At 38.0% G+C, this 27,041-nt stretch overlaps 4 protein-coding genes across 7 annotated transcripts; 1 reads left to right on the forward strand and 3 right to left on the reverse strand.

Moving 5' to 3' along the window:
• The first annotated feature begins 1,335 nt into the window (after positions 1-1,335).
• LOC116215041 (putative protein FAR1-RELATED SEQUENCE 10) lies at positions 1,336-5,712 on the forward strand. 4 transcript variants are annotated; one of them, XM_031550600.1, is made up of 7 exons: positions 1,340-1,601; positions 2,294-3,219; positions 3,313-3,392; positions 3,686-4,129; positions 4,456-5,078; positions 5,171-5,321; positions 5,431-5,703. In XM_031550600.1, the coding sequence occupies exons 2-6, from the start codon at positions 2,310-2,312 to the stop codon at positions 5,268-5,270; spliced, it is 2,157 nt and encodes a 718-aa protein (XP_031406460.1). In that variant the 5' UTR covers positions 1,340-1,601; positions 2,294-2,309; the 3' UTR covers positions 5,271-5,321; positions 5,431-5,703. The 4 variants fall into 4 exon arrangements, with proteins under 4 accessions (XP_031406461.1, XP_031406460.1, XP_031406458.1 ...); XM_031550601.1 differs by having other exon boundaries at positions 1,336-1,601; positions 2,294-3,392; positions 4,585-5,078; positions 5,431-5,712; XM_031550598.1 differs by having other exon boundaries at positions 1,341-1,601; positions 2,294-3,392; positions 5,431-5,702.
• Positions 5,713-11,226: 5,514 nt separating this feature from the next.
• LOC116212852 lies at positions 11,227-12,279 on the reverse strand. Its single transcript, XM_031547569.1, has one exon. The coding sequence runs from the start codon at positions 12,236-12,238 to the stop codon at positions 11,579-11,581; it is 660 nt and encodes a 219-aa protein (XP_031403429.1). The 5' UTR covers positions 12,239-12,279; the 3' UTR covers positions 11,227-11,578.
• Positions 12,280-15,270: 2,991 nt separating this feature from the next.
• On the reverse strand, positions 15,271-17,459 carry LOC116213815. Its single transcript, XM_031548894.1, has one exon. It carries the CDS (start codon positions 17,390-17,392, stop codon positions 15,443-15,445), a length of 1,950 nt encoding a protein of 649 aa, XP_031404754.1. The 5' UTR covers positions 17,393-17,459; the 3' UTR covers positions 15,271-15,442.
• Positions 17,460-18,028: 569 nt separating this feature from the next.
• Positions 18,029-21,321, reverse strand: LOC116213816 (tRNA:m(4)X modification enzyme TRM13 homolog). The gene is made up of 9 exons (XM_031548895.1): positions 21,159-21,321; positions 20,966-21,031; positions 20,455-20,814; positions 20,145-20,364; positions 19,964-20,021; positions 19,325-19,411; positions 19,070-19,192; positions 18,828-18,966; positions 18,029-18,741 (listed from the first exon to the last, which is right to left on the reverse strand). The coding sequence occupies exons 1-9, from the start codon at positions 21,239-21,241 to the stop codon at positions 18,525-18,527; spliced, it is 1,353 nt and encodes a 450-aa protein (XP_031404755.1). The 5' UTR covers positions 21,242-21,321; the 3' UTR covers positions 18,029-18,524.
• Positions 21,322-27,041: the final 5,720 nt, after the last annotated feature.

The following is a 27,041-nucleotide window of genomic DNA, read 5'->3' on the forward strand; positions in this document are numbered from 1 at the left end:
TCCTTAATTTCCATCAGACCTTCAAATCAGTCGTTTTGGTCTTTTCTCGATCACTTCAAATCATATCGTCATAATCATCATCCATTGACTCCATTAAATGGCGACCTTTGAAGTCGCTGGCGACCAAGTATGGAAGCGTGGTGGCCGGCGTGGGAGCATCCACCGTCGCCCCTCCCTCTCTTCTACTTCATTTGGAGAATGGCGTCTATTTTTTTTATTTTTTTATTTTTACTTTTCTGAAACTTCAATTACATTTTTTCTTGATATTAATTGTATTATTCAAGTTGTTGGCTCATTATTTCTTTTTCTACTCGACTAAGGATATTTTAATAGATAATTTTTATTTTATAGAAACTTGATCCAAAATATAGAACCCCATCTTTTTCTTGCAATTATTTTAAAGTAATCCATTTAAATTATTTTTCTTACAATTATTTTAAAGTAATCCATTGTATGTTTTATTTTAGATATTTATTTATTTTATAAAAACTTTAGTTTTGATCCTATTTAATTAAATATATTCTGTTATAGTATAAAATAACTTTATTTCATAGTTTACAACTATGTCCTTTCAATTTTAGTTTAGATATTTATTTCAAATTGCGATTTATTTAATCAAGGAAATCAATTAAATAATAAAATAAAAGAAATGTCTTGCTTGCGAGGAGGAAGAAGAAAGATAAATTTACACATAGCACATTAGTTGGAGCAAATTTACTGTTGGCTCGAACTAACATATAATCGGCATACTATTTATCTGCTCAACATATTAGTTTGAGAAAATACCAGTATTAGGTGGAACAAATGTTTTCAAAGAAAGAGTTTATCATGTATTGATCAACAACAGTTTGAACCGAACATATACTAGGGACCATAAGATATCGCGAAAAGATCAATTGGCGCAAATATATGAAATATCTTGCTTGTGAGGAGGAAGAAGAATTGTGATATTCTATACGAAACACGTTAGGTAGACCGTGAATTACTGGTGGCTCGCACGATTATCGTACAACCCGAACCCTATTCCCAGAGTACAGTATTGCGGTTCACCTTATAACATGCGAGCCGATCCCATGATGAATTCCTATGCGGAGACGAGTGTGGGTTCCACCTGCCTAGTAAGACCCAGTCCACACGACAATTTCTTTGCCTCGACTACGACCTACGGTCGCGCATCGACTTCGCCCCTCGACACAATAACCAAATGGGCCGACATAGCTGGACCTCGACCATGGGATCCAATCCAATCCAACAGCCTAAGCTGGGCCTTGTCCCTTGACATTTTAGCTTTGTTTGGAGCACATGTTCATGTCGCAGCCCCGAAGCTGACATACAAAACGAAAACACACACCAAATACAACACGCAGAAGACCGAAAAATCCTCTCTTTTGTTCTTTTCATGCTGCCCCGACTTTGTTGACCGATGAATTGGAAGACGTCATCCAATCTTCGTTGGCGAGCAGCGATATGATCCCTTCAGCCTTCTCGGTTTGACGAATGCCGGTCCTACTCATTTCACCCGGACCGTTGAAATCGCATGCCCGCCACTGCTTGCGGCAATCAGAAGCTGTTCGGGCGCTGCTGGGCAGTTCTTGCTTCTGGTGAGTGGTTTTTCTTCTTGATGCAATCACCTGAAACTAAAGTCAGATTTCTACTGCAAATTTCTGATTTTTCTTCCTCATTCTCCACTGGGCAAAGAGAGTTTTGTGCTATGAATGAGTTCATTGATTTTTGGATCATCTGTACAATGCTATTGGATATTGTTCATCATTGTCATGAAAGTTGCTGCATTTGCTTTCTGGACATTGTCAGTCTTCAACTTGTATCCATGTGCTGAGTTCTTTCTTTGGAATTTGATGTGGGTTTGCTTATTTGAAAATTTTCCTCGCTTGTTGTCTTTCTTCAGTTTCATTTGGTGGCTAATTGGAAAAGAATTGCGAATGAAATGGTTAGGCAATTTTGATAACAGAATAGAAGATGGATTTGTTCATGTTTACGTTTAAATTTCTTGTAGTAATTAGAGATATTTCGCGGCAAAAGCTGCTGATGCATGCATTGCTCTTCCACATCGGCCCAATTATTTTGATATGCCACTGGTGCACTGGAAGAAGCTATTAATATTCCCGGATTTGAAATGGGAACTTCATCATGACAACAATTAGGATTAATAAGGTGAAGTTCATCGAATGATATTGCACTCAGCGTCACCGGAGAGTGTACCATTCTTTTTTATTCTGTGAATATTAATTCTTGCAGTAGTTTTCTGACATAATTGATTTTCGACATTGATCAGAGGGGAAGTGAAATACATGGATTTACAAGTTGGGAGGTTGTTATCACCTCCCAGTGGAATGGCACTGAAGCCATCTAACAACATCTGGATCCGGCGCCAGCAATGTCCATGTGGAGATTGGAAGTGTTACATCAGGTTCGAAGGAGATGATCAGGCATCTGTGGGCCTTCACTTGGCAACGAATGAAACAGCATCCTCATCCTCATCATTGTCTTCAGGGACGGAGCCCATCTTTACTCCATATGTGGGCCAGGTCTTTAGAAGTGATGAAGAAGCTTTCGAATATTATAGCAACTTTGCTCGTAAAAATGGGTTCTCAATTCGAAAAGCACGTTCCACCGAGAGTCAGAATTTAGGGATATACAGGCGGGATTTTGTTTGTTATAGATCAGGATTCAACCAGCCAAGAAAGAAGGCCAATGTGGAGCATCCTAGGGACAGAAAATCCGTCCGATGTGGTTGTGATGCAAAGTTGTACTTGACCAAAGAAATTGTTGCTGGTGTTGTTCAATGGTATGTTTCACAGTTCAGTAATGTTCACAATCACGAACTTTTGGAGGATGACCAAGTTCGTCTACTTCCAGCATACCGTAAAATTCAAATGGCTGACCAGGAACGGATTCTTCTCCTCTCGAAGGCTGGGTTTCCTGTGAATCGAATTGTGAAGCTGCTGGAATTGGAGAAGGGTATCCAGCCGGGGCAGTTGCCCTTTATAGAGAAGGACGTCAGGAATTTCATTCGGACTTGCAAGAAGACAGTCCAAGAAAATGATGCCTTGCTCAGTGAAAAGAGGGAAAATGATATATTGGAACTTCTCGAGGCCTGCAGGGCAATGGCTGATAAAGAGGCAGATTTTTCCTACAACTACACTTCGGATGAGAATGAGAAGGTCGGAAATATTGCCTGGTCGTATGCTGACTCAGCAGGTGCCTTTTCAGTATTTGGGGATGTCATCACTTTTGATACGACTTACCGTTCCATTACGTATGGGCTGTCACTTGGGATTTGGTTTGGTACAGATAATTACGGAAAAGCCATCGTCTTTGGGTGTGCATTGCTTAAAGATGATAGTGCTGATTCGTTTGCATGGGCCTTACAGGTTTGTAGATGCAAACAAACCCCTTGTGATCATTCTCGCGTGTTAAAAGACTCATTTACATCCAGTTGCTCATAAAGTGTTATAATGTTGTACATATCACGTTGATTCTGACCAGGGGACCTGTCACAATCAATTTGTGTAAATCAGACTTGGTACAACTCGAAGTCATCATTCTATTTGGTTGTTGAACAGCATAGTGGAGTAATTTTTACACACGATTTAAGCAAGAAGCTCTCTGTCGTCAGGTGTCCTTCTCCTCGTACTCTTTACATGGTGCTCTTCTTTTGAAACAGACGTTTGTCCGGTTTATGAGGGGAAGACATCCGCAGACAATTGTAAGTGACATTGATTCTGGGCTCAGGGATGCTGTTGCAAGGGAGTTGCCAAACACAAAGCACACGATATCTATATGGCACGTTCTCTCCAAACTCTCTAGTTGGTTCTCTGCTAAACTGGGTTCTCACTATGGAGACTTCAAAATGGAGATTGATATGTTGTGTCAGCTGGAAAGTATGGAGGATTTTGAACATCAGTGGAATCTCATGTTGGGTCGTTTTGGACTTGCTGCCGATAAACATGCTGCTTTGCTCTTCTCTTACCGAACTTCATGGCCGATCTCATTCGTAAGAGGTTGTTTTCTGGCCCGAGCAATGACTGCTGAATACTCAAAATCAGTGGATGCATTCTTGAAGAGAATAATTAGTTCACAGACATGTTTGCAGGTTTTCTTTGAACAGGTGGGTTGTTCAGGAATATAATTTCCTTTTTTAATGTTTTAAAATGTAAAAGTGCAATTTATATCCTTTCCCCGTCGATTTTTTCAGAAAAGTAAAATATATGATATTTCATGCTCTCATTGGAAAATACTTCTGAAGTACAATTTGACATTTTCAGGACACAAGTACTTCTTTGTTCTTTTCACCGAAGATCACTTACCTGAATCTTGTGTTCATCATGTATTGTTTGGAGATTGAAGATAATTTTCACCCATGAGAAATCATATGTTAAACATTGTCTATTGCAATTTACTTTTGATTTCTGAACTCTTATTTAACCACTGCAGGTTGTTATCGCTTCTAGATTTGGAAACAGCCCCATTGAGAATTTCCAATACATGCCTCTGAAAACATGCATGCCCATGGAAGAACATGCTCGCATAATCCTCACTCCATATGCGTTTAATGTCTTACAGCATGAGATTGTGCTTTCCCTTCAATATGCGATGGATGAAATGGCCAATGGATCATATCTCGTTAGACATTACAAGAAAATGGACGGAGAGTGTTTCGTTATCTGGATCCCAGAAGATGAGCAGATCCACTGCTCATGCAAGGAATTTGAGCACTCAGGATTATTATGCAGGCACTCCATAAGGGTCCTCGTGGCAAAGAACTTCTTCCAGATCCCCGATAAGTACTTTCCTCTACGATGGCGTCTGGAGAGTTCACTGGTTTCTTTGGATGCTCAGAACATTACAGAAAATACTAACGAGTGTGTTCAAGCCTTCCATTCTTTAGCTGCAACTCTTTTGACAGAATCATTGGCATCTAAGGAAAGGTTTGATTTTGTCCATAAAGAACTTGTGGGGATGATCGATAATGTCAGGAATATTCCAACAGCTGATGAAGCTGTGTTTGACACAGCAAATAATCTCGCCGATTGTGAAGTCGTTGGGACATCACTTAGGTAATTTTGGATATCCTTTATCGGACTTTGAGATGATCGGTCCGAATATTATATGCCATTGCTTGCTGTAAATACATAACCCTTGTATACAGTTGGTGTATCAGATACATGTTCAAATTATACAGAAATTCAGAACAGCAGTCACTGTGGCATGATACTTCAGTTGGAAGCTTTTCACTAATCAGCATTTAGCTCACCCATATATACGCGAACATGTCCGAGACCCGAAACAATTTCCAGCATGTAAGCTAACAATGCAAGTTCGACTATTGTAGTTGTCGGTTTTAGCCAAAAGTTCATCTTGAAACACTGCCATGCTTTCATACAATAACCACTAAGTACGCTCTGGCAGGGGCAGTTTTTGCTATTCAAGATGTCAGCCAACATAATAGAGGTGGTCATTGGATCATTCCTTTATCGCAGTGGAAGGAATGTCTCATCTCTTTACGCTCCTATGATCGGCAAACATTGGTAGAGAGCAAAGGCATACTAAATGTCACCATAATATTTCAACTTATATTCCTTTTGCGATTTGCTGCAATACTTCTAAACTTTCATGATGAGAAGGATTTTGTATCCAAAACCAAATTATGATGAATTCTTTGTATTCTTTCCTTTCATGGGGAACTAGCCTGTATCATGCAATGCATGGGTTTTTTATGTATGTAATTATTATATTTAAAATATTTTTAAAAGTAAAGATGTGGTCATATTCCGGTAAATTTAATAGCTAAATGAAGACATTTTGCAATATATATATTAATATAAAAAGATTAACAAATGAAAATACAATTATGAGACAATTAAATATGAATAGTTCTTTTAGCAGGTGAGTATTATTACGAATTCGTTGCATTTTCCAATAAAAGCCAAAAATGTTTGCATTATTAAACTATCATGCAATCAATCTGCTTTTCAATTGTTAGATGAATATCATAAAAAATGTATTTCCATGCTAAACAAAAAGATAAAAAAAATTATGAATTCAATGAATCAGTATTTCCGTCGTATAATTCTTATATATATATAACTAGTTATGGAGCCCTGATATGTATGGGATTAAACATGATTTTTTCGCTAATTTTATTATATATAATATATGCTATAAATTTTTAAAAGTAGTAATTTACGATCAATAAAAGTATATTATTAGACATATATATAAGACTAATGGTAATTTAATTTTACAAATAAGCTAAGGCAAAAATTACATAAAAGAAGAGAACTTAATATAAGTCTTGAAAAAATCCAACATTGTCAAGATTATCCATAAAAAATTGAAAAGAAAAGCAAGATAAATTTTTATCTTCAATATTATCAAAATTCAACACTTAAAACAAACACAAAATTAAAGAACCATAAAATTCTACAAAAGTTTATGTGTGAGAAAAAAATAAAAAGTTGAAGAACTCATATCGAAAAGTCTAACTTTGCCCTTATCTAAAATAAACTTGCGTGCGTGCAAAAAATTGAAGAAGTATAGTGGTATCAATATTTTTCAGATCATATTGGTCACATTATATGTGGTACATCCATTATTTATAGCATCACATAGAATATAATATAGATAGTACATTATATATTTATCTATAAAAAAATATGATCTTATTTCCTTTTGGAAGGACAGATATATAACAAGTCATATCAATAAAAAATGTCTATAAATTTTTTAAAAAAATTTAAAAATTCGTTTATAGAAAAAGCTCAAAACCCAGAGAAAATAATAATCGGTCCCAGAAATATATATATATATATATATGTTTTAAAAATAAAAAAAGAATTCGTTTTTCTAATAAAATAAAAAAGAAAATAAAGTATGGCCCCATAGAATCTATATTTATTTGTTTTAAAATTTTAAAATTAAAAAAAATAAAGATAACTCAAAAAATCAAGAAAATAAAGAACAGTCCCACAAATCTATATATATATATATTTTAAATATTTGAAAATTTATTTTTTAGGAAAAGCTCAAAAAACCAAAAAAAAAATTCTATTTGGAAAGGAAGTGTTCTGAAACCATATGGTTGGGTCCACCTCTATCATGCTTTCATATATGGGTAAATTACATTGGTGGTCCAAAATGTTTTACAAATGTTTCATTATGGTTCAAAAAGTTTTTTTCGCTACATGATGGTACAAAATGTTTCAAAGTTGTTTCATGATGGTACAAACAATCAATTGACCCTAACGCCGTTAACATTTTGCTGACGTGGCACGTCCTATGTGTCACTTTTGTTACGTGGAACCAATCATAGTGCGTCACGTCATTTAAGAGAAAATAAAATTTTAAAAAGTCCAAAAAAATACAAAAAATAATTAAAAATACAAAAAAAAGAGTAAAAATTTTGAAAATTTTAAAATTATTTTTAAAAAATTAAAATTTTTAATTTTTCTAAAAAAACAAAAAAATATAAAAAAAATACAAAAAAAGAGTAAAAATCTAGAAAAAATAAAAAATTATTTTAAAATTTTGAAAATTTTAAAAATTTAAATTTAAAAATTTTTTTAACTAATTTTTTTTATTTTTAAAAATAATTTTAAATAATTTTATAAAAAAATTTAAAATTTAATATTAAAATTATTTTAAATTTAATATTAAAATTATTTTTAATTTAAAATAATAAAAATTATTTAAAAATTTAAATTAAAATTTTAAAATTATTTTTAAAAGTTTTTAAAATTTAAAATTATTTTTAAAAGTTTTAAGATTTTAAAATTTTTAGAATTATTTTAAATTTTTCGGCCACGTCAGCAAGGAGGTGACACGTAGTAGCCACGTTAGCGTCGGCTTGACGGCGTCAAGCTCGAGTTGACGGTTTGTACCATCATGAAACAATTTTGAAACATTTTGTATCATCATATAGCGAAAAAAACTTTTTGAACCATAATGAAACATTTGTAAAATATTTTGGACCGCCAGTGCAATTTATCATTTTATATATATATATATATATATATAGATTTCCAGAAATTTGAAAGTATCTGAAGATTTTAATGAAACTTATAGTAAAATTACAATTAGCTTTTGATATGTACACGCATATATGACATAATATATATATATATATATATAAATATTTTTAATAAATTATAATAGTGAAATTAAATTAATTATTAAACACGAAAATTAATCTTCATTAATTAGTATATTATTGACGATTTTAAATATATATACATGACCTTAAATATTTGCAGTTATGAAGTAATTGAAATTTAACAACAAAAACATGCAATCTCTACTTATTTTCATAGATTTTATGGTATAAATCGACTTCCATAACACAAAGACTTGCTTCGACACATGCGAGTGAACTCACGAGACCCGGGTTAAATCGCGAGTGAGCTCACGATATCTTCGATTTCGCAATCCGAATCAAAACAAAGCTCGATCGGAGGAGGGCGAAGTTTATATAGAGAAGCAGCTATTGTCCAGTTTCACTTGCAAACCATGTTGGGGTTCTCATTTTCAACTGCCACCACCTACGTCTTGGCATTTAGCGTTTTATCGCGAACCAGCTGTAGAGGGTCTTGGCATGCATTTAGCGATATCGTTGGGGCTGCCTTATCCACGTCTGTTCGACTATTTGTTTTCTTTTGTGATTGGCATTTTATATATATTTCGTGGAAGAGACTTTCTTTCCCCACTTTTGGCTGAGCAAATCTATCTAAAAGAGATGATGCTTTGGATAAACATGCTTTTTATGGTGCTGACGGTTGCTCATATATCATCAACGAAAAAGCCAGACAAAAAATGTCATGCTATAACGAGCTTATAATTTTCTTCACGCAGAGACTAAATTCGTCTCCAATTAACTGAGAGTCTAAAGTAGATTAATTCATTTACTTTCTTACCGTGTCGGTCTCGTGACATTTCAGTAGGTAATTAGTTCGCGAGGACTGATAGATGAATTCATTTCTTTTGTCTGCAATCTTGTGCAGACAAAAAGACCTTCATTTCACCTATGTGAATAGCATTAGCAATGAGTGAAAAACTACTGTCTGCTCCAAATGAAAGCTCGACCAGTTTTGTTGCTGCTTCAGAGAATGATGTTTGGTGTTGTATGCACTATGCTCAAACTTGGGAACCAAAACAACGCTATAATCATTGGCAACCAAAGGGCACGGATTTGCTTTTTCAAACAGTTCCTTAGCTGGTCCCGGCTTTTGCTTTTGTAGATTGTGCGTCGATGAGCTTTTCGTTCCATGGTCTTCTATTGTCAATAACAGGAGGAAGAAGAGTGCCCCCACAGCTCATCATGCTGCTTATCATGCTTTCTTCATTTGAGAATCATGTCCGGTTCCATGCTTTGTCCAAAAGTTTCTGTACATCGAGTTAAAATCCTGAAAGAAGTCGACCAGCAGAAAGTAACAGTAAAGCCTAGCTCTCGGTCTCATCATGGCAACACGGGTCATGTAAACGTTCTTTCTTTCCAAATTTTAAGATTCGGCGACAACCATCGTTACAAACGTAAATGAAGAACAGACGTAGATTTACCTTTTTAAATATTCCAAGAAAGCGGCTCTCTGTAGGTTCTAAAACTATAGTGTAATTAATGAATGCCGCAATATATTTTACCCGGAAAAGTTTTCTGCTTCCTTCGAAAACAAAATAAGGAGTCGAAATATCTTACGGACTAATTACCCCGTGAGATCACCTTCCCGTTTTCGAATGAGAATGTTTCCTCCATGTCTGAAAAGCCTTGTCTGCACACATGTTAGATAAAACAATCATGCTGTAGGACATTATCCGTAAGATTCTGTCTGTCGAAGTCAAAAAATTTGAGTGGGAATGCCATCATATATGTTTTCTGATATATTTTGAGTTGTGATTGCTCCTTTAAGGTGGGAGCCACAGCTTTCAAAAGCATCCCGGCCCTTTTCCTCCCTATTGTACCGGGAGCTTCTCCAATCTTTTTAAGGAACCGTTCCTCACATATCCGTATATTGTCGGATCAATTATCTGTTGAGTTATGGAGCCTGAAGTACTGTGAATCCGGATCGAGATCGGCCCATTGGTGATGTAATTAAAGTTTGTTCCCTTTATAAACAGCAGTTTATATCTCTTGTAACCCTAACTCAAAATAGTGGAATACCTGACTTGGCAGCGTCCTCAGACGTAGTCAGAATTTCTGACGAACTGGATAATCAATTTCGTGTCCCTTTTGTTTTTTCGTTCATATTGTCTTCTACTATCGTATATTTTTCGCAAAATTATCCCGAAAACTTCTCGGATCCTTTTAAGGAACCGTTCCTCACATGTTCCTATTCTGCATTTAATCTGCGCAACTGCATGTGGTTATATCATTGGACCAAGTCGTATTCACCTGATTTGTCCTTTGTCGGGAAGACTTAGAAGAAAAGAGTCAATGGTGAAGTTGCAATGCAGCTTCTCTTAACAAAACAGGAGAAATGGGTGACCGAAAGACTGCATTCACACAAAGGAAAGTGACTCCGCTTTCCGGTCCTTTTCCTCGGTTTTCACCATCCGATCCGTCAAAAATACCGAAGTCAGTGGAAATCATTCTCAGCGGACCGGAAAGTCGATTATGATATCGAGAGAATAACTCGAGGCTGGTCGTCGCGATCCGCATGTTACATGCCTGAAGGATCATATGTCCGAGTACACGACAGTGATTCCAGTTCATATGAATAGCCGAAGGCAGCTGTCAGCCCCACCCTCTTACTCCCCAGCATACGTTATGCCCCAAGAAAGAATTGACACTTCTCCCCCCCTTCGACACGCTAACGAATTCAATTCAGTCAGTCCCGGACACATGTAGGAGTGGCTTTAAGAAGATCTGCGTGCACTCACTGAAATTCAAACAGATAATCTCAAAAACATTTCTCAAGGCATAGAGAAATCTGGCGATTCTGGCAGTTTATGTGTATAGACCAGAGTCATAATTGAAAGCTCGACCATCGACTCTTCTGCTGCTGAGCTCTACATAGGTGCAAAGTTTGAACATAAGAATCGACAGACAAAATGTCTCAAGATGATGAATATATATCCAGAAGTGGAGATGCAATCACCGTATAAATTGAAACTATCGTTTTCTTATCGATAATATGTGAATATTTCACACAATAACTCCGTATCGTTCCATTTCTGCACGATCGTATCGAATCTTATTTTAACAATAATCACGGATTCACGAAAGTAAGTCAGAACAATATTATTTATTGATTTTAATTCGGGAAAAATATCCTAGAAGTTACATTGCAGTAACAAATACAAACTGCCTATGCGGGGGAAGACAAAAAACAGAGGAGTCTCTACTGAACATCTCCAGAGAATATTAAACAGACATCAGTAAGACTTGAAAGTTATCCTCCATAGGGTCGAATATCGTGGAAGCAACTCGTAGCTAGGCCGAGTTCTCAGCCAATGGGTTGAGAACTCCTCGTGTTAAGAAGAATTAGGAAAAATTAACGACGACAAAGAAAGGAGGGAATACTTATTATTATTATTATTATTATTATTATTTTTTTGGTTTTATTATCTAATTAAATTCAAAATAAATTTCCCCTCTCATTTTCTTGATGAAATCCTCACACTTCCTGTTCAGCTCCTCCCTGCTCATCTCGTCCTCCTCCTCTTCTTCCTCAATATCCTCCTCGTCATTATTAGTCACAAATATCTCGGCCTCGGTTTCGCCTGAATTTCCATCTCGTTCCACTTCATCGCCCTCTCGAATCTCGATCTCGACCGAAGCCTCTGCATCGCCTTGTTCTTGGATTCCCAACCCTGCTACAGCGGCAACATTCCTTGTATCCATCTCTGGCAATGACCCGGCAGCATTCTCCTCACCGACCGGCTTCGCCGACGGATGGGCATGGGACTGGGGAAGAGAGGAGGAGGAGGAGTAGGAGCTATTGATGAGGCCGGAGTTCTTGACGAGGACGACGAGGATGCCGTTGCAGAGCAGGAACATGTAGTTCTTGTTGCTGTTGTAGCTCAGGGACTCGACAGTGTAGGCCGCGAAGCAGAGCTTGAGCCGGATATAGAACTCGGGGGAGTAGAGGAAGAACACCGCCCAGAAGATCGAGACCGAGAACAGGATTTGTGCCGCCGTCACTGCAAACCGGTGATGGTGATGGTCAAGCGGCTGTGGCTTCTTCTTCGGGTGATCAACCTCGCCAATGTAGTCCATTCTCTCCATCGCTCTCTGTGTAAATGAAATGAGAATGCTTTATGGAATGCCATTGGCCGAGTGAAGGCTTTATACTCAGCCGGCGGTGCGTAATTTTACTGAAATAGCCTTCGATAATTGCGTTTCCTGGGGCTGGATCACTGCGGAGACGATGGTAAAATTGTAAAAGCGAAATTGGTTTTACTTTTCAGCGGGAAGGATTGGGTCGATTGACCCAAGTCAACTGACGTGTCTCGGGGAGTATGGAGTGATTTGGATTTCTTTGTCTCTAACGGAGAGAACAGACGATCATTAACTACTGGGGATGGAGACGGGGGCGCACGATTTGTGCGAAATATCCAAGATGGCCCTGTGTACAGGGGAGAAGAAATTTTTCGGTCAACTTATTTCGCTACGTAGCGTAAAAAAATTTCAATAAACCTGCAACTAGCGGGAAAATGTGTAAAAAAGAATGATTATCACCTTGAGATTATGAAATAATTGGATGGAAATTTCTTTTCTTTTATATATGTTCTTTCCTTTTTTTTGGTGAATATATATGTTTTTTCTTGATCATGCGTATAATGAATTTTATTACTAATTCTTTCTAGTCGCATTATTTGTGCAATAAAATCTTAAAATTCACTAATTCTTTCTTGACAGCGACTTGTGCTTTTTGGCCAAAGTAGATCTAGAATGTTGAAGAAGAAAAACAGACAATTAGTAAGGGTGATAATGGATTTTTGCAAATAGATTTTTTAACCCGTTTCAAATCTTGATAGGTAATTAAACAGTTTTTTCATTGGGTCATGAAACAGAATTAGGAATTAGAGGTCAAAATCTTGTAGAATTTGAAAAGAATTCAGGATCTTGTCTCAAAACTCATTCTAAATCCGTTAAAGAGTAAAATTACTAACCATTGTAATTATTTTACATCGTATTTTACAATATTGAGTTGTAAAGGTTGTAAAAATTAACCATTATAATTATTTTTTGGAGTTAAAACTTTACAGTTGTGATCGGCAAAGACGTTGCGTTCAAAATAAATGAAATTATTAGATTAAAATGGAGAATGTAATGAAAACTATAATCGTAGAACCCGCGATCATCTCTATAAAAATAAATAATATATTATATTATCGCCTACGTTTCCAATAATTCAAGATAATTTACCAAATACAATAATCTTACTTTCAACTTAGAATTGAGGAAAAGAAGTTATAGTGACTGCTTTGCTTATTATTAAGATCTCCTATTTCTAGAAGATCTCATTTCTTGTAACTACTGGTGATGGAGACCGGGTCGCAAAATATCCAAGATGCCCCCCAATACAGTGGACGAGAAATTTTTCGGCCATCCTATTTCGCTACATAGCGTGAAAAAATACCAATAAAACTGTAACTGGCGGGAAAATGTGTAAAAGAGAATGATTATTATCTTGAGATTATGGAATAATTGGATGGAAATTTCTTTTCTTCTATATATGTTCTTTCCTTTTTTTTTGCTGAATATATATGTTCTTTCTTGATCATGTCGATAATGAATTTTATTACAAATTCTTTCTAGTCACATTATTTGTGCGATAAAATCTTAAAATTCACTAATTCCTTCTCGATAGCGCTTTGTGCTTTTTGGCCAAAGTAGATCCAGAATGTTAGTATAGATGTCGAAGAAGAAAAACAGACAATTAGTAAGGATGATAATGGATTTTTGCAAATAGATTTTTTACCCCGTTTCAAATCTTGACAGGTAATTAAACGGCTTTTTCATTGGGTCATGAGACAGAACTGGGAATTAAAGTTCAAAATCCTGTAGAGTTTGAAAAGAATTCAGGATCTTGTTTCAAAACCTAATCGATATCCGTTAAAGAATAAAATTACTAACTATTGTAATTATTTTACATCGTATTTTACAATATTGGATTGTAAAGATTGTAAAAATTAACCATTATAATTATTTTCTTGAATTAAAACTTTACGGTCGTGGTCGGCAAAGACGTTGCGTCCGAAATAGGTAAAATTATTAAATTACAATGAACATTGTAATGGAGATTACGATCGTGGAACACGCGATCATCCCTATAAAAATATATTATATATTATATAATTACTCACGTTTCCAGTAATTCAATATAATTTACTAAACATAATAATCTTATATTTTAACTTACAATCCAGGAAAAGAAAGTTTTATAGTTAAACTTTTCATGCCATCTCTACATTCCAAACCAAACGCCCCTAAATTATCTTTTATACTTATCATATTGACTAAATTATGGCCTAGAATTTCGATTTTTTTGGAGGATGTTTGTGATTTTTACATTTCAGGTCGCGACCTTTTAGTTACTGCTTTGCTTATTATTGACGTTCTCCTATTTCTAGAAGATCTCATTTCTTATATATATATATATATATATATATATATTATGTGCTCAACTCTTATTAATTCATTTGTTATCTTGGATTATTTTGTATAAATAATATACTATGATAAGCCCGTAGAAGCATTTCTTTCTGCAGATTTTGTTGACGAGCGAAAGACGGTTTCCTAGTGGATACCCGAAAAAATAGTAGGAAACATCCGAAAATTTTCCTTTGAACACTAACAAAATTGTTACTTTAAATTATTTTCTACAAACTATGTTATGATAAGTCCGCAGGAACATTTTCTTTTATTGTTGGGCCAAAGATGTATGTTAAGTGGATATCTGTTAAAATAGTAGGAGGGTTCGTGAAATTTTCTTTGAAACACTAAATTTAAAATTATTAAGATTAATTTTTCTTAATGGGTATGGATATCAAAGGGATTACCCGGCCCAAACTCTCCTGAACATTAATTCTATTATTCTTTAGCTCGGCGGGCGAGGATTCATTCACTTATGGCCTTTCATCTTACCGCAATCAAAGATGTAGGAATCTACATGCTTACATCACAACGGATCGGCTCCTCGAGTCTTTTCTAGTAAACTGCCGTATTATAAAAGGTTGCGATACGAAATCACTATAATCGCCAAGGGTCGACCAAATCGGGATTTATCCGATGAATATTACACAATGCGCTCGTGAAATAGAAAGACAAATTAGGTGGCTCGTAACTTCAGAAGGGCCTCCTGCAAAGACAGGGACCTTTTATTTGTTCATTTATTGAACTTATTATTCAATCAAACCCAGAATTATAACAAACAACAACAGAACTTGTGACCTGACAAACGAAACATAGTTTGCTCCCTCCCAATCATATGTCGATGTCGCATGATATCCAAAGCGGCTCATCGAACTGTCCTCTGAGCTTGTCCCCTATTCCCCTCTCCAAGCCCACCATCCCGAGCCCCTCCCCGCTCCCGGAATACCACGCCGGGGTCCCATTCTCGTAACCGTTCCATGTCAGCCTCCTGAGCCCCATCCCATCCACCGTCATCACGTAGAGCTCCCCATATGGCTGGAACTGGTTCGGGAGTGACACCGGCTCTGCTATAACTCCCCCGACGTTCGCTGTAAAGAGCAGCCACTCCCCGTCCTCGCTGAAGCACACGTGGTTGATCCTCTCCCTGTCAGCATCCGGCCCCGCCACAGTTACCCTCCTCAGGCCTGTGCCATCCGGCTTGATCAGATATATGCTGAACGCCTCGGTGTTGTTCGGGTTATGCTGGTTTGAGGAGAATGCTATGAGGTCACCTCTCGGGGACCAGCTAGGCATTGTGTCAATCCAGGGCCCATCAGTCAGCTGCCTTATGCTGCCTCCATCGAACTCGCCATTAACGGCATCAATCACGTAGAGGTTCTTGTGGCCGGTCCGACCTGACCGGAACACAATCCACTTCCCATCTGGGGAGCATGACGGAAAAGCATTGTTCCCGGATTCCTCCCTCGTGAGGACCTTTATGTCACAAGTAACCTCCTCCTTTTGATCGTCCAGATCAGACACGTCAAAGGTGATCCGAGCAATCTGCACTGTCGCCCTCACCGACTCGAATATAGGGCCGATCGAGGTGTAGATCACTTTCTTCTCGGTGGGGCTCCATGAGTTGTAGAAGGCAGTGCGGCCCTTGACGAGGGTCCACCGCTTTGAGCCATCTGATCGGACGACCTTTACGCCTCCATTGCCATCCGATTCGAAGTCGTGGTTTAAGGCAATGAAATCCCCAGAGGGGGAGAAGGAAGGAAATGACCCGTTGAGCCTCAGCATCCGGATAGTCTCGACAGGCGAAGTCACGGGGTCGAGGTGTGGGATAATCGACTCGCCCTGAGCCAATTCACCCCGAAACCGATGATATCCAATGTAATCGGATCGAGAGGACACGAACGGATTGTAGTGGTGGATATTCGGGTTCAAGCTCTCTGTCACCGGGTGGAACTTCCTGGATTCGAGGTCGAAAATCTCGATGTGGCGGTGGCTCTTTCCCCGCCGCCGGGTGGCTACAGCAATCCTCCTTCCATCGTGAAAAGCCGCAGGGGTGAAGCAGTGAACTCCGCGCGGGGTGACCCGGGTTGGGGCGACGGGGAATGTGGCGGGCAGGTCAAGATTTCCGGGGACATCGACCCGGTAAATGCTCCACCACCCGTCATCGGCCTGGCGGTGGAAGAAGATGACCGAATCGCCCGACCAGGTCGGCCATCCCCCATGCTCGCACACGGTCACCCGCTTATCGGGCTCGGATCCTCGGAACACGACTATGTCCGTGTGGAGCTCGTGGAACTCCCCATCCCACTGTCTGGACCCATTGGACGCCACCGCCACAAGATCGCCTGATTGCGAAATGGAAGGGCTGTAATCCACACAACTGATCGGTGTCAATCGGGCAATCCCGCCTTTTCCATCGAGGTCGGCCGAGTAGAGAGCGGACCAGCCCCGGAAGTGGCGGTCGGGCTTCTCGTGGGCAGAGATGAAGTAAAGGCTACTGTTCCTTATGACGGGGCGGTCATGGAAGAGGCTGCCGGGGGCGGCGGGCATGGCTTCAGGAGCGGCGGCACCGGGGCGGGCGAGGTAAATTTTGGCGCAGCCGGAGCGCTCAGAGACGAAGACGACAGTCAATTCGTCGTCCACGAACTGAGCGTTGAAGTTGACGGATGTGCCATCGGTGAGGCGGTGCTCTTCGGCGGTGTCGAGGTGGAAGGAGAAGACGTCGAAGCCGTAGTAGGGGCGGCCGACGGTGGTGAAGACGACGGTGCCGGTGGGCTGGTCCATTGCCTCAACGATTTTGCTGGCCTAGTCGGAGTGTGTTGGTTAGTGAAGTGAAGTGACACGACACGAGCAGGTCTCTATTTATGGATGAGGATGAAGATGACGGAGACCGTGGGGCCAATGGTGTCATATGACACGGAAATATTCCATTCACATTCACGTTAAAATTCATTACTAGAAAAAATACATATCGGGTTATCGGATCGGATTATGATAGAATAAACCCGGCGACACAATGTGTTGCGGTTACAAGAGAGCAGTACTGATCAATGTTCGGGATGTAGCCCCGTATGTGGAGATTATGGACGAGTTGGCCTCGTATCGTACTGTTAGTGATGTCTGCCTCGATGTTTTAGGGTTTTAGGGTTTTATCGTACTGTTAGTGATGTTTTCGCAATGTGAAAAGAATATGTTGAAATTTCCTTTGCTTGGTCGACAAGATCGGGTAGGATACAAGATCACAAGAGATTTGCTTAACATACTATATAATAAGCAAGAGAAATTTGACTAGGAGACCAATGACGTTGGGAGGTCGAACATCGGCTTCCAATGGCATCCACTTATCTAAGTTGCAAATTGTAATGTAAAAACCAGCAAGACAGCCGAACAGTCTAACATGCTCATAGCAAATTCCTTTCATCCACTGCGAAGTTTTTCTCGGATTTTTCAATAGTATTAAGAGCAATTGTCAAGAATCCGATCTCAGCCGATGGTATAGCAAAGAAAAGGGAACTGAAAAATAATGAAGTTTCTTTGTCATAGGATGTGGTATCCGAATACTTTGATCCTACGCATGAATACATCAGTAGCACTGGTAAATTGGTTGAAAACTTGGCATGATGAACATATGGCTGATATTGAATTCGAGAAGCAACTTAAATATGACTCCTATTCAGACTGATAGATTCTGTTTATACCTAATCGACCCGGTCTTACTGTGGCAATGGCTCAGCTTAACTCATTTCAATCGCGAACTCTTGTGCAGTATCATCACAAGGTATCCTTTATCAAGAGATCCTATTGTATCCGAACTACCAATATTTGAATGTTATCACTGAAGAAACATAACTACGCTACAAATGGATGCAAAATTAGATTAACCGGGAAAAAAAAAAAAAGGAAAGCACAAGTGATTTCACTTTTGGGCAATTAATAGATTATTTTCAGGGGATATATTAGGCGGCACGTACTTGATGAGGCGGCCATCAAGCCCGAGTTCCTTGAGCCACATGAGCCTCCCAACATCAATTATCTGCTTGCACATGAACCCCAAAACAGCTCTCTCCGCTGCTTTCATGCACCTCACCGCATCTTCGACTTGAGTTACTTCCTTTCCACATTCTTCCTTCTCTCTGAATGAAAGAGGAGGAAAGACATCTTTTAGCATAAAATCAGAATTCGCCAAATTATAATTAGTATGCCAGATGGTAATTATTACATTGAAGGCAATGGTGCTCTTGAATTGTTGATCTCAGGAAGATCAGAACTGTGATCGGCATCGACTGCCCAGCTCGTGAACCAGGTTATCGCATGGAATTCCTCTCTCGCGATTCCCAGCTTTCTTAGGTACTTCTTGTCTGCACGATTCAGAGATCTATTAGTAGCTGCTGCAGGGAAGAGAACACATATTCAAGTGCACACATTATCTGAATGAATGCTGCAAGAATAAATAAAGCTTACTTATGTAATGTTTCCATTGGCAAAGATGGTGGCAACAAGTTGCAATAGCTAGGCCTCGGATACTGCAGTTTCGAGCATCATTATGAACAATGTCTTCTCCTAGGCAACACCGCAAGGTCAGATCTGCAAATTATGTAACGGAAAAAGTTACTTATCGGCAAGTCTTCCTCATAATATGTAAAGCAAAGGTAACTTGTTCTCCCCGGGATACCCTGACGAGGGCCTTGCTAGCTTTAACAACTGTTATTCAAGCACCTGTTGCGGGCCCACAGAGATGTTTCCCAATAGCCATGAAAGGTAAGCCTTGCAGAGACTCGACAGCCTTCAAGTTTAAATCTTCAACTGCAAAAGGGGAATTTTACGTAAGAAGCTGTCAGCAGTCGAAACCGACAAATATAAATAAAAGAAATAGCATTTCTGTCCCACTTAGAAAATTATAGCACCATCAAAGGCAATGTCTAAAGCAAGACTGGGCAGCTAATTGGACATCTTAATATTTGGACACTTGTTTAGTCAACTAGGAGCATCTCTTAACCACAGGAAGAATTCAGAATGTGATAAGAATGACATGTTCTGATACGCAAACAGAAATGGGCCAAATCAGGAGCCCAACAGAAGATAAGTTCTTGTGGAAGATCTAACGAAGTTATATTAGCAGCCGAAATTTCTGATTGTCGATGCTCTACCCTTTTTAAGTTCTGCATCTACTTCATTGTATCAATAAAATCACCTGCTTATGAGGCTCGAACAAAAAGCTTCAAAGCATATAGCAAGCCGTCCTTGAGAATTTAGGTGGAAGGACCAAGATGTGGTGTTCAGTAGACTAATATATGATAAATACTTAAAGCACTCCACTAAAGATGTCATGTTCACTCAAGAATTTTGGATCCTTACTGTCGATCCTCAATCGCTCCAAAACCAGGCTATCTGTCTGTCGCAACGACCGATCGGCCTATAAATAGAATTTAAATTACATAAACAACTGATGAACACAGTCGGATACAGACACAAAGGAATCACAAGTACATCCTCATTCAAGTAAATAAACGGATAAAAATCAGTGCCCTTGACTGACCTTGAGCTTGTACGACTTCCTCTCAACCAAGAAGACTCTTTTAATCCCGTAACAATCGGCCAACAATTGTGTCAAATACCCTCTCCCTGCCCCAAACTCAACCACAGCAGGAACCTCATTCTCATCCTTGTCCGAAGATCTCTTCAAGAGCCCAAGCTCTTCCAAGTTCCCCAGTATCGACGCCTGCTGCACAACATGTTTCTCTTGAAATGGCAACTTCCTGCAGAAAAGAAATGGCATTCTTGCTTCAAACTATACTAACAGAAAGCCAGACCTGCAAACACAGAACTAGGAGAATACAGCTCTGTACCTGTCCACTTCCCTCTTGATCCACTTATCACAGGCCTCGGGTATCTTGTAGGATTCCCCAATGTCCTTACATATAGACTCGTGCAGGGACTTGATCTTACCAATCAGACCATAAAACTGAGGCAAACTCAGGCTATACACAGCATTCCTTTTCATCTCAGAACTAACATTCTCCGAACAAGGACCCGACAGGTTACTCAAGGTAATTGTGGCGTCCGCCGAACCGGGTGGAACTCCTTCATCATCATCGTACCCGGCATTAATACCCTTCTGGTAAAAAGGTTGAAGGGACAAGAACTGAGCTTGTTTAAGCAATGGGCATCTCTTAATATGACCCTCCAGGTTCTCTTGCAGCACAGAACTGCCGACCCGAAAATGGAAAACCGTGAGAGACAGTTAAGGAACCTCGGAATCGATTCCTAAAAGTGTAACATTGAAAGAAAAGGCATCACAAGAAAATGAACACAAGTGAAGCGAAGCTAAATTTGGGTGAAAGGAGAGGAGGGAATTACTGGGAGGAGTCAATCGGACATGGGATCCACTGGACATCGGACCTCTGACTGTGATTGCCGCAGAACCTGGAAAGTGAGTAGGATCAACTTCTGAGCTGAATTTGAATACATCACGGGGAAAGAGACACTGGGAAAGGGAAAGGGAGAGGGGGAGAGAGAGGGAGAGAGAGAGAGAGAGAGAGAGAGAGCGTACGAGGAGTTGGGAAGAGGCAGGTTGGCGCAAGATCTCTTCTTTCTGGGGAGCCAGAACTGGCAACGCCGGGCAGCCTCCGCCATCTCCGCCGCAGTGTCCACCGTCACCCGGCGATGCCGATAGGTTGAGCCCTTCCTATTTTGGCCGGCTGGGTTTACGCTGGGTTTATGAGGCGATGATGGAACTAAGTTTAGGTAAATTACAATTGGATCCCCAAACTTACCTCCGCATGATCCACTTAGACATTCTATTCATTTGCAATTTAAAACATTGTTTGTCATGTATTAATGTTATCAACGATCAAGAATTGGATAGTAAACAGGTTGTGTTTCCTGAGGTCGGATTAATTCCAAGGTTGGTGAAAGTGATTCCTATAAATTTTTAGGTGGATAGCAATTCCTATAATTTTATAAAATATTAGATTGAATGCTGCTATATATTAATTGCTATATATCTCTCGTCGATAATTCTTTTCAGGTTGGAAACTAAGATGGGCTTCCCTATTTATTGATTGTGAGCGAGGTGAGTTCAGTGAATTTGAATGTCGATGCAATTTCCAATACATTCATACTACTAAGAATCCCATATCGAACATCTATAAAGAGCGATATGAGAATATAATAATGTTAGTCGGGTACCACTACCTATAACTTATAAAATAACTATAGTTATTGCATCCAAATATTTCCAGTGTCATCGTCGATCAAGTCGTGGTTTGAAGCGACTTCTTTCGTGAATAATTTCTTCATCTCGGGGGTTTAGAATTTCAGTCTCTCTGCATCTTCTATATTAATAAAAATAATTCTATTTTTTAAGAAAATGAAAGAAACGTAGTAAAAAAAGCATGACTTTTTTTTAATGGAAAAAAAAGCATGACATTAACAAATGCTTCTGTTGTCTTTCCGTTCACCTGTATGACAGAATAACCCAATTGATGCATTTTCAAGGAATCAAGAATCGATCGATGGAAAAAGGATGAGTTAATAACCGAATTAATGTAATCAAGAATTATGTAAAAAACTTTGCAGTGGCCGAACATATATATATATATATATATATATATACCAGAGATAAAATAATTAATTTTTTCGGTGAACAATGGGATGGATAAACAGATAGGATAAACATCAAGAATATGAATACGCAAAGGAAACCAAAGAGATCGTCTAGCCAGCTAGTTCGTGCAAAAGTTGCCTTCCTGATTACATGCTTCTCCTCCACCTTCCAATCTCGATCAAGACAAACTCGTATGTTAGAAACTAGGCCTCGGAGTGTAGCTGCAAAACAGCCTCTCCCCATAATCAAATCACGCATAAACTTGAATCAATCTCGAGCACTACATTGCCAAAGCTGAGAGATCAATGTACCCCACAGCTCAGCCACAACTGAAGAGGCAAACCCAATGTTGTGCACAAATTGGCTAATCCGATTCCCTCCGTCATCTTTGATAATATCTCTCGCACTGGCCAGCCTAGGGTTGCCTTTGGAGGCTCCACCAGTGTCTAGTTTGGATCAAAACACAAGTTTTTATGCCCGACACGGAGTTGAAGCAGCCCTTGCAGCCGCAGCTTTGGCTTGCAATAGAAGTCATGGGACGATTTATGAATCTCTTGAGATGCATCAAGAGGTCGCTCAGAGTTATCCCGAAAAACATCTTTGTTTTCCCATGACCAAAGGAACGAACAAGCGCCAGCATTGCCAAATATAATGGACCTGTCGTGCCCAAGCACCGATAGAGAACTCGGTTTCAGATTTGCAGCCAACCAAATATGAAGGGGCTCAGAGAAGAAGTGAGTAAAATCTTTAACCTTTTTTTTTTGTAAAAAGAAAAAGAAAAAGAAAAAATCAGTCGCAGTACAAAAATTAAGGAAAATATTTAATTTAATCTGGACAAGTTGACTTTTTCCTTCTTTTTTTTTCCTTTCGGTGTGGACTGCATTTCTTTTCCTTCTTGATAAACGACTAAATTGCATTTTTTTTTCAGTAAATTCAATCTTATCTTCATATATCCTTAGTTTGCACAGTTTACAGAAAGAGAAATTTAAAACTCAAGAAAGGAGGAGGGAAAATTCATGTTAAAATTCACCCCAAAATATATATATATATATATATATATATATATATGTTAAAGGATTTCTTCTTTGCTAATTCGATTAAATCGTGCCTTATTTTCCTTTTTTTATTTTTTATTTTTATTTTAAGATGTTCAATTGAGATTTTTAATTTGAACCGTGGGAAGCACACGAGGAGCAGTGCAAATTCCTCTTGTGATGTCATTCTATAATGGTCTAACTAATTAAGTTATCCAAAAAGATTCCTTGATATCATAGCCGCGTGGATATTATTATTATTATAATATAATGACAGTATTAAATATTAACTAAACAGTGCTCGATCAATTTAGAAAAAGACTGGATAATATGAGATGTACATGCAAAGAATATGCGATGATGGTCTCCACGTATATACAGCGGTGCACAAGCTATTACATCTGCAGGTTTTGATAAGTTAGATAAAATCATGGCCACTTTCCCTGTCTTCTCTTTTTGTTAACCTCAAATAGTTAGTATAAGTGGAGGAAAGAGGAGGAGAGGTGAAATTTATATAAGATTTTCCAAAAATTTCATACATTCTCCCCTCTCCTACACTTCGACTCCATTTCCTTTCCAACTCCCCTATTTCGAGGGGGATGTTGTAAATGTGTTATAGGGGTGACAAACTATCAATGCTTTCTTCTTTTTTCTTTGCTATTTCAATTCTTCTTTATAAAATATTTGAACTTTTCTATACAATTTTGTATGACAGTGAATTAATTTTCTTCAAATAAATAATGAGAATTAAGTCGATACAATTCAATATAATAGACTGAAAAAGTAATAAAATTTTATAAAAATTATTAGATAGCGTCATCAACTACTATATTTGTGCTATATATATGTGTTATATATATATATATATAACCCCTAATCATAATTAACATATTATTATCAATTTATAGTTCCTAAATATGATAATATAGTAAATTACAATTGAAAATGAAGACCGCATGTATGTCCACATGGCAGATGTCATCCAAATGGTTCAGCTTCCATAACAGGTATGAGAAATTTTTTGGTGATCATATCTCTCCAGTTGAAATGAGAAAATACAAATAGAATTACTAACTAAGAAATAATCAGGTTATAGACATATGGATAATAAGCCTTTTAACTTTTATAATGGAAACCCAATTAGTCCAATTCGCTAAAAAAATTTGACAAGTTGCATTTCTTTTCTTGTTTCTATAATAAGCTTGGCTTCTTCTTATAAAAATTAGCGACAGGCACATTATATAAAAAGAATTTCTTATAAAAGAGAGTGTAGCACAGTGACGCACGTCTTCATATGTTGACTTTAAGGTCGCAGATTTGATACCTAGTGAAACTAATCCTACTGCTTTATAAGTTATTTATGATTTCTCTTTTGTTGTACTAAGTTTTGGGCTTCCCTTATAATCGAGAAAAAGAAAAGATTCCTTGAATGCTAGTTTGATGAAATCGTGCTTCCTTTTCTTACTTTCTTCCTTTCCTTTTTGAAGATGTTCAATTGAGATTTTAATTGGAACCGTGGGAAAGCACTTTCAATTAAAAAGAGTTCCCATCAACCTCCAGCAAAACTTCACACATTATTTTACTTCTGTTTGTGGTGGATACAATAATTCTTGCATCGCCGATGCTCAATTTAGACGCCGTGGGGGGCGTCCACGCAAACGAGAGACCCAAATAGACTTGCTAGATGTGAAACGGATTCTGATTCCAAGCATGAAGTGGTATCCCGTAAATTCTTAACAAAGCAGTCCTTCCCCACTTTTTTTTCTTTGTCTCAGCAAATTAATGAATGCCCATTAATGACAAAAACAGATACAAGGTAAAATGTTTTAGAGAAAGATTACAAGTACATAAGAAATTACAGTAGATTTACCATGATATTGCAAGGGAAAATACAATGTGATAAATACACATCAAATAAGCGCATATACAATTGCAGAAATTTTTACCATGGACATAGACATGCCCTTAACCTCTTGCGACAACACTTTATATGGATCCCATAATGGGGAAGTAAAGCCAGGCGCAAACCATACAAAGAGTGTTACTTTGTAGAACAAAGAAGCAGAGCCAAAAGGGATTTTGGACTGGTATCCGGTGCATGAGCCCTTCACATAATCGAACAAATCTAGTCAAACCAGGAACCTACTACCTATTAACAAAGCAGTCCTTTCCCAGGGTTATGATAGTTGTTTTAAGGGGTTATTTAACTGGTTTTGGTCTTCAGTATGTTTTTGTGAGATTTTTTGGACTAGTAATGTCCTGTTGATTTGTGCTGAATCTTTGTGAGGGATTTGTTAGACTTAGTGAGGGCATGTGTACGTTGAGGTGATTTATAGTTGGTGGTGGGTGGTTTTTTGCTGTTTATCTGACGTTATTGTTGTACTCTTTTCAGTTTATCAATGAAGTGCTCTTCCTTTTTTCTTTTTTCTTTTTTGGGTTAAAAATGAAGTGCTCTCCTTATCAAAAAAAAAAAAAAAAGGTGGGGAAGCACACGGTGAGCTATACGGTTCCTCTTGATGTCATCTTGTCATGGTTTAAGTTATGAGTATTTTTTTTTCCTTTACAGATAAGTCTTAATCAATGTGTCTAATCTGATCGTCAACTAGTTATGATTATATCTTTATATCAATAATATTGATCATGACCACGTCGTCTTGCTAAAGTAGTGTATATATTGGATGTAAACTAAAACTTGCCGATCAATAAGGAGAGATTAGATAAATATGAGATCGAGAAGCGGAAAATATATATTGGATAATGATATACATGTGTAATGTATCACGGCGGTGCACAACCTATTATCAAGTCTTTTGTTAGATAAAATCATGACCACTTCCACAGTTTTCTCCGTTTTTTCCCCCTTCTTATGTGAAGTCAAACAGGTTTCTTGGTTTCGAAGCAAAGGTTTTTAGATATATCAGTTAGATCATCATTGAAAAGTTTAACATTTTGTCCACGAAAAAGGGAAAAAAAGGCTTATATATGAAACGTAAGATATTGCAAAAATAGAACTTCCTTATCAGTTTATATCAATGTGAATTAATTTACTTCCAATAGTTAATGAGAATGTTCACCGAAAAAAATAATTGATGAGAATTAAGGTGATATATTTATATACCACTATAAATAATAGACTGAAAGTAAGTGTTAAAATTAAACAAATATGTTAGAGGCACTTCCACACTTTGCCATATGGCCATAAACTCTGACTACAATATGTCTTCACCGTCTTAGACTAGTACGGTCAGGTGTGTAGGACGACACCGCATGCTGAATAGACGAAGCTTTTCGTTTAATAAATCAATCAAACGGGCTGTCTTTTGACAAGTCTTCAATATGGGAACATATATAGCTTTTTATGGGTAGGAATCTATCTATTTTATTTGTTCATTTTTCAACCAAATTCATCAATGTCACCCAAAAAAATTATTATGACGTTAGTGGCTTCCCTTCATCTTTCGAATTAACTAGTGTAAGTGTGGTACACCAGGCGTACGACGCAGACAATGGTATATGGAGTTTCATAGAAGGCAAAGGAAACATTAATTAAATCAGACAGATGACCTTGTCAAAGTACAATAATGGAGTCTATGTCCTCAACTATTCATGATATTAAAACTCATTTTTCCTTAATAGACAATGGATTAAATTCCCTAATTGTCAATCTTTAAGAGAATAGTTATATGCAACTAGTTATTGTCTATCACATTATCTGACTTGGTGAAGGCTATGACTTTCGAAGATATTGTTTACAAATGGAAACATAATGGAAATGAGGAGAATATATATCGAC

Source organism: Punica granatum, chromosome 7 (genome assembly GCF_007655135.1).
Source record: "Punica granatum isolate Tunisia-2019 chromosome 7, ASM765513v2, whole genome shotgun sequence".
Classification (NCBI taxonomy): Eukaryota; Viridiplantae; Streptophyta; class Magnoliopsida; order Myrtales; family Lythraceae; genus Punica; species Punica granatum.

What these genes read in the sequence shown, in the direction of transcription:
- LOC116215041 (XM_031550598.1), top strand. Translation starts at nt 2,310, where the DNA reads ATGGATTTACAAGTTGGGAGGTTGTTATCACCTCCCAGTGGAATGGCA. An exon ending in TGCAGGTTTTCTTTGAACAG is followed by an intron (nt 4,130 to 4,455) that starts GTGGGTTGTTCA and finishes TAACCACTGCAG; the next exon opens with GTTGTTATCGCTTCTAGATT. An exon ending in GTCGTTGGGACATCACTTAG is followed by an intron (nt 5,079 to 5,170) that starts GTAATTTTGGAT and finishes CCTTGTATACAG; the next exon opens with TTGGTGTATCAGATACATGT.
- LOC116212852 (XM_031547569.1), bottom strand. Translation starts at nt 12,238, where the DNA reads ATGGAGAGAATGGACTACATTGGCGAGGTTGATCACCCGAAGAAGAAG.
- LOC116213815 (XM_031548894.1), bottom strand. Translation starts at nt 17,392, where the DNA reads ATGGACCAGCCCACCGGCACCGTCGTCTTCACCACCGTCGGCCGCCCC.
- LOC116213816 (XM_031548895.1), bottom strand. Translation starts at nt 21,241, where the DNA reads ATGGCGGAGGCTGCCCGGCGTTGCCAGTTCTGGCTCCCCAGAAAGAAG. An exon ending in TGTCCGATTGACTCCTCCCA is followed by an intron (nt 20,815 to 20,965) that starts GTAATTCCCTCC and finishes TCGGGTCGGCAG; the next exon opens with TTCTGTGCTGCAAGAGAACC. An exon ending in ATCAAGAGGGAAGTGGACAG is followed by an intron (nt 20,365 to 20,454) that starts GTACAGAGCTGT and finishes TCTTTTCTGCAG; the next exon opens with GAAGTTGCCATTTCAAGAGA.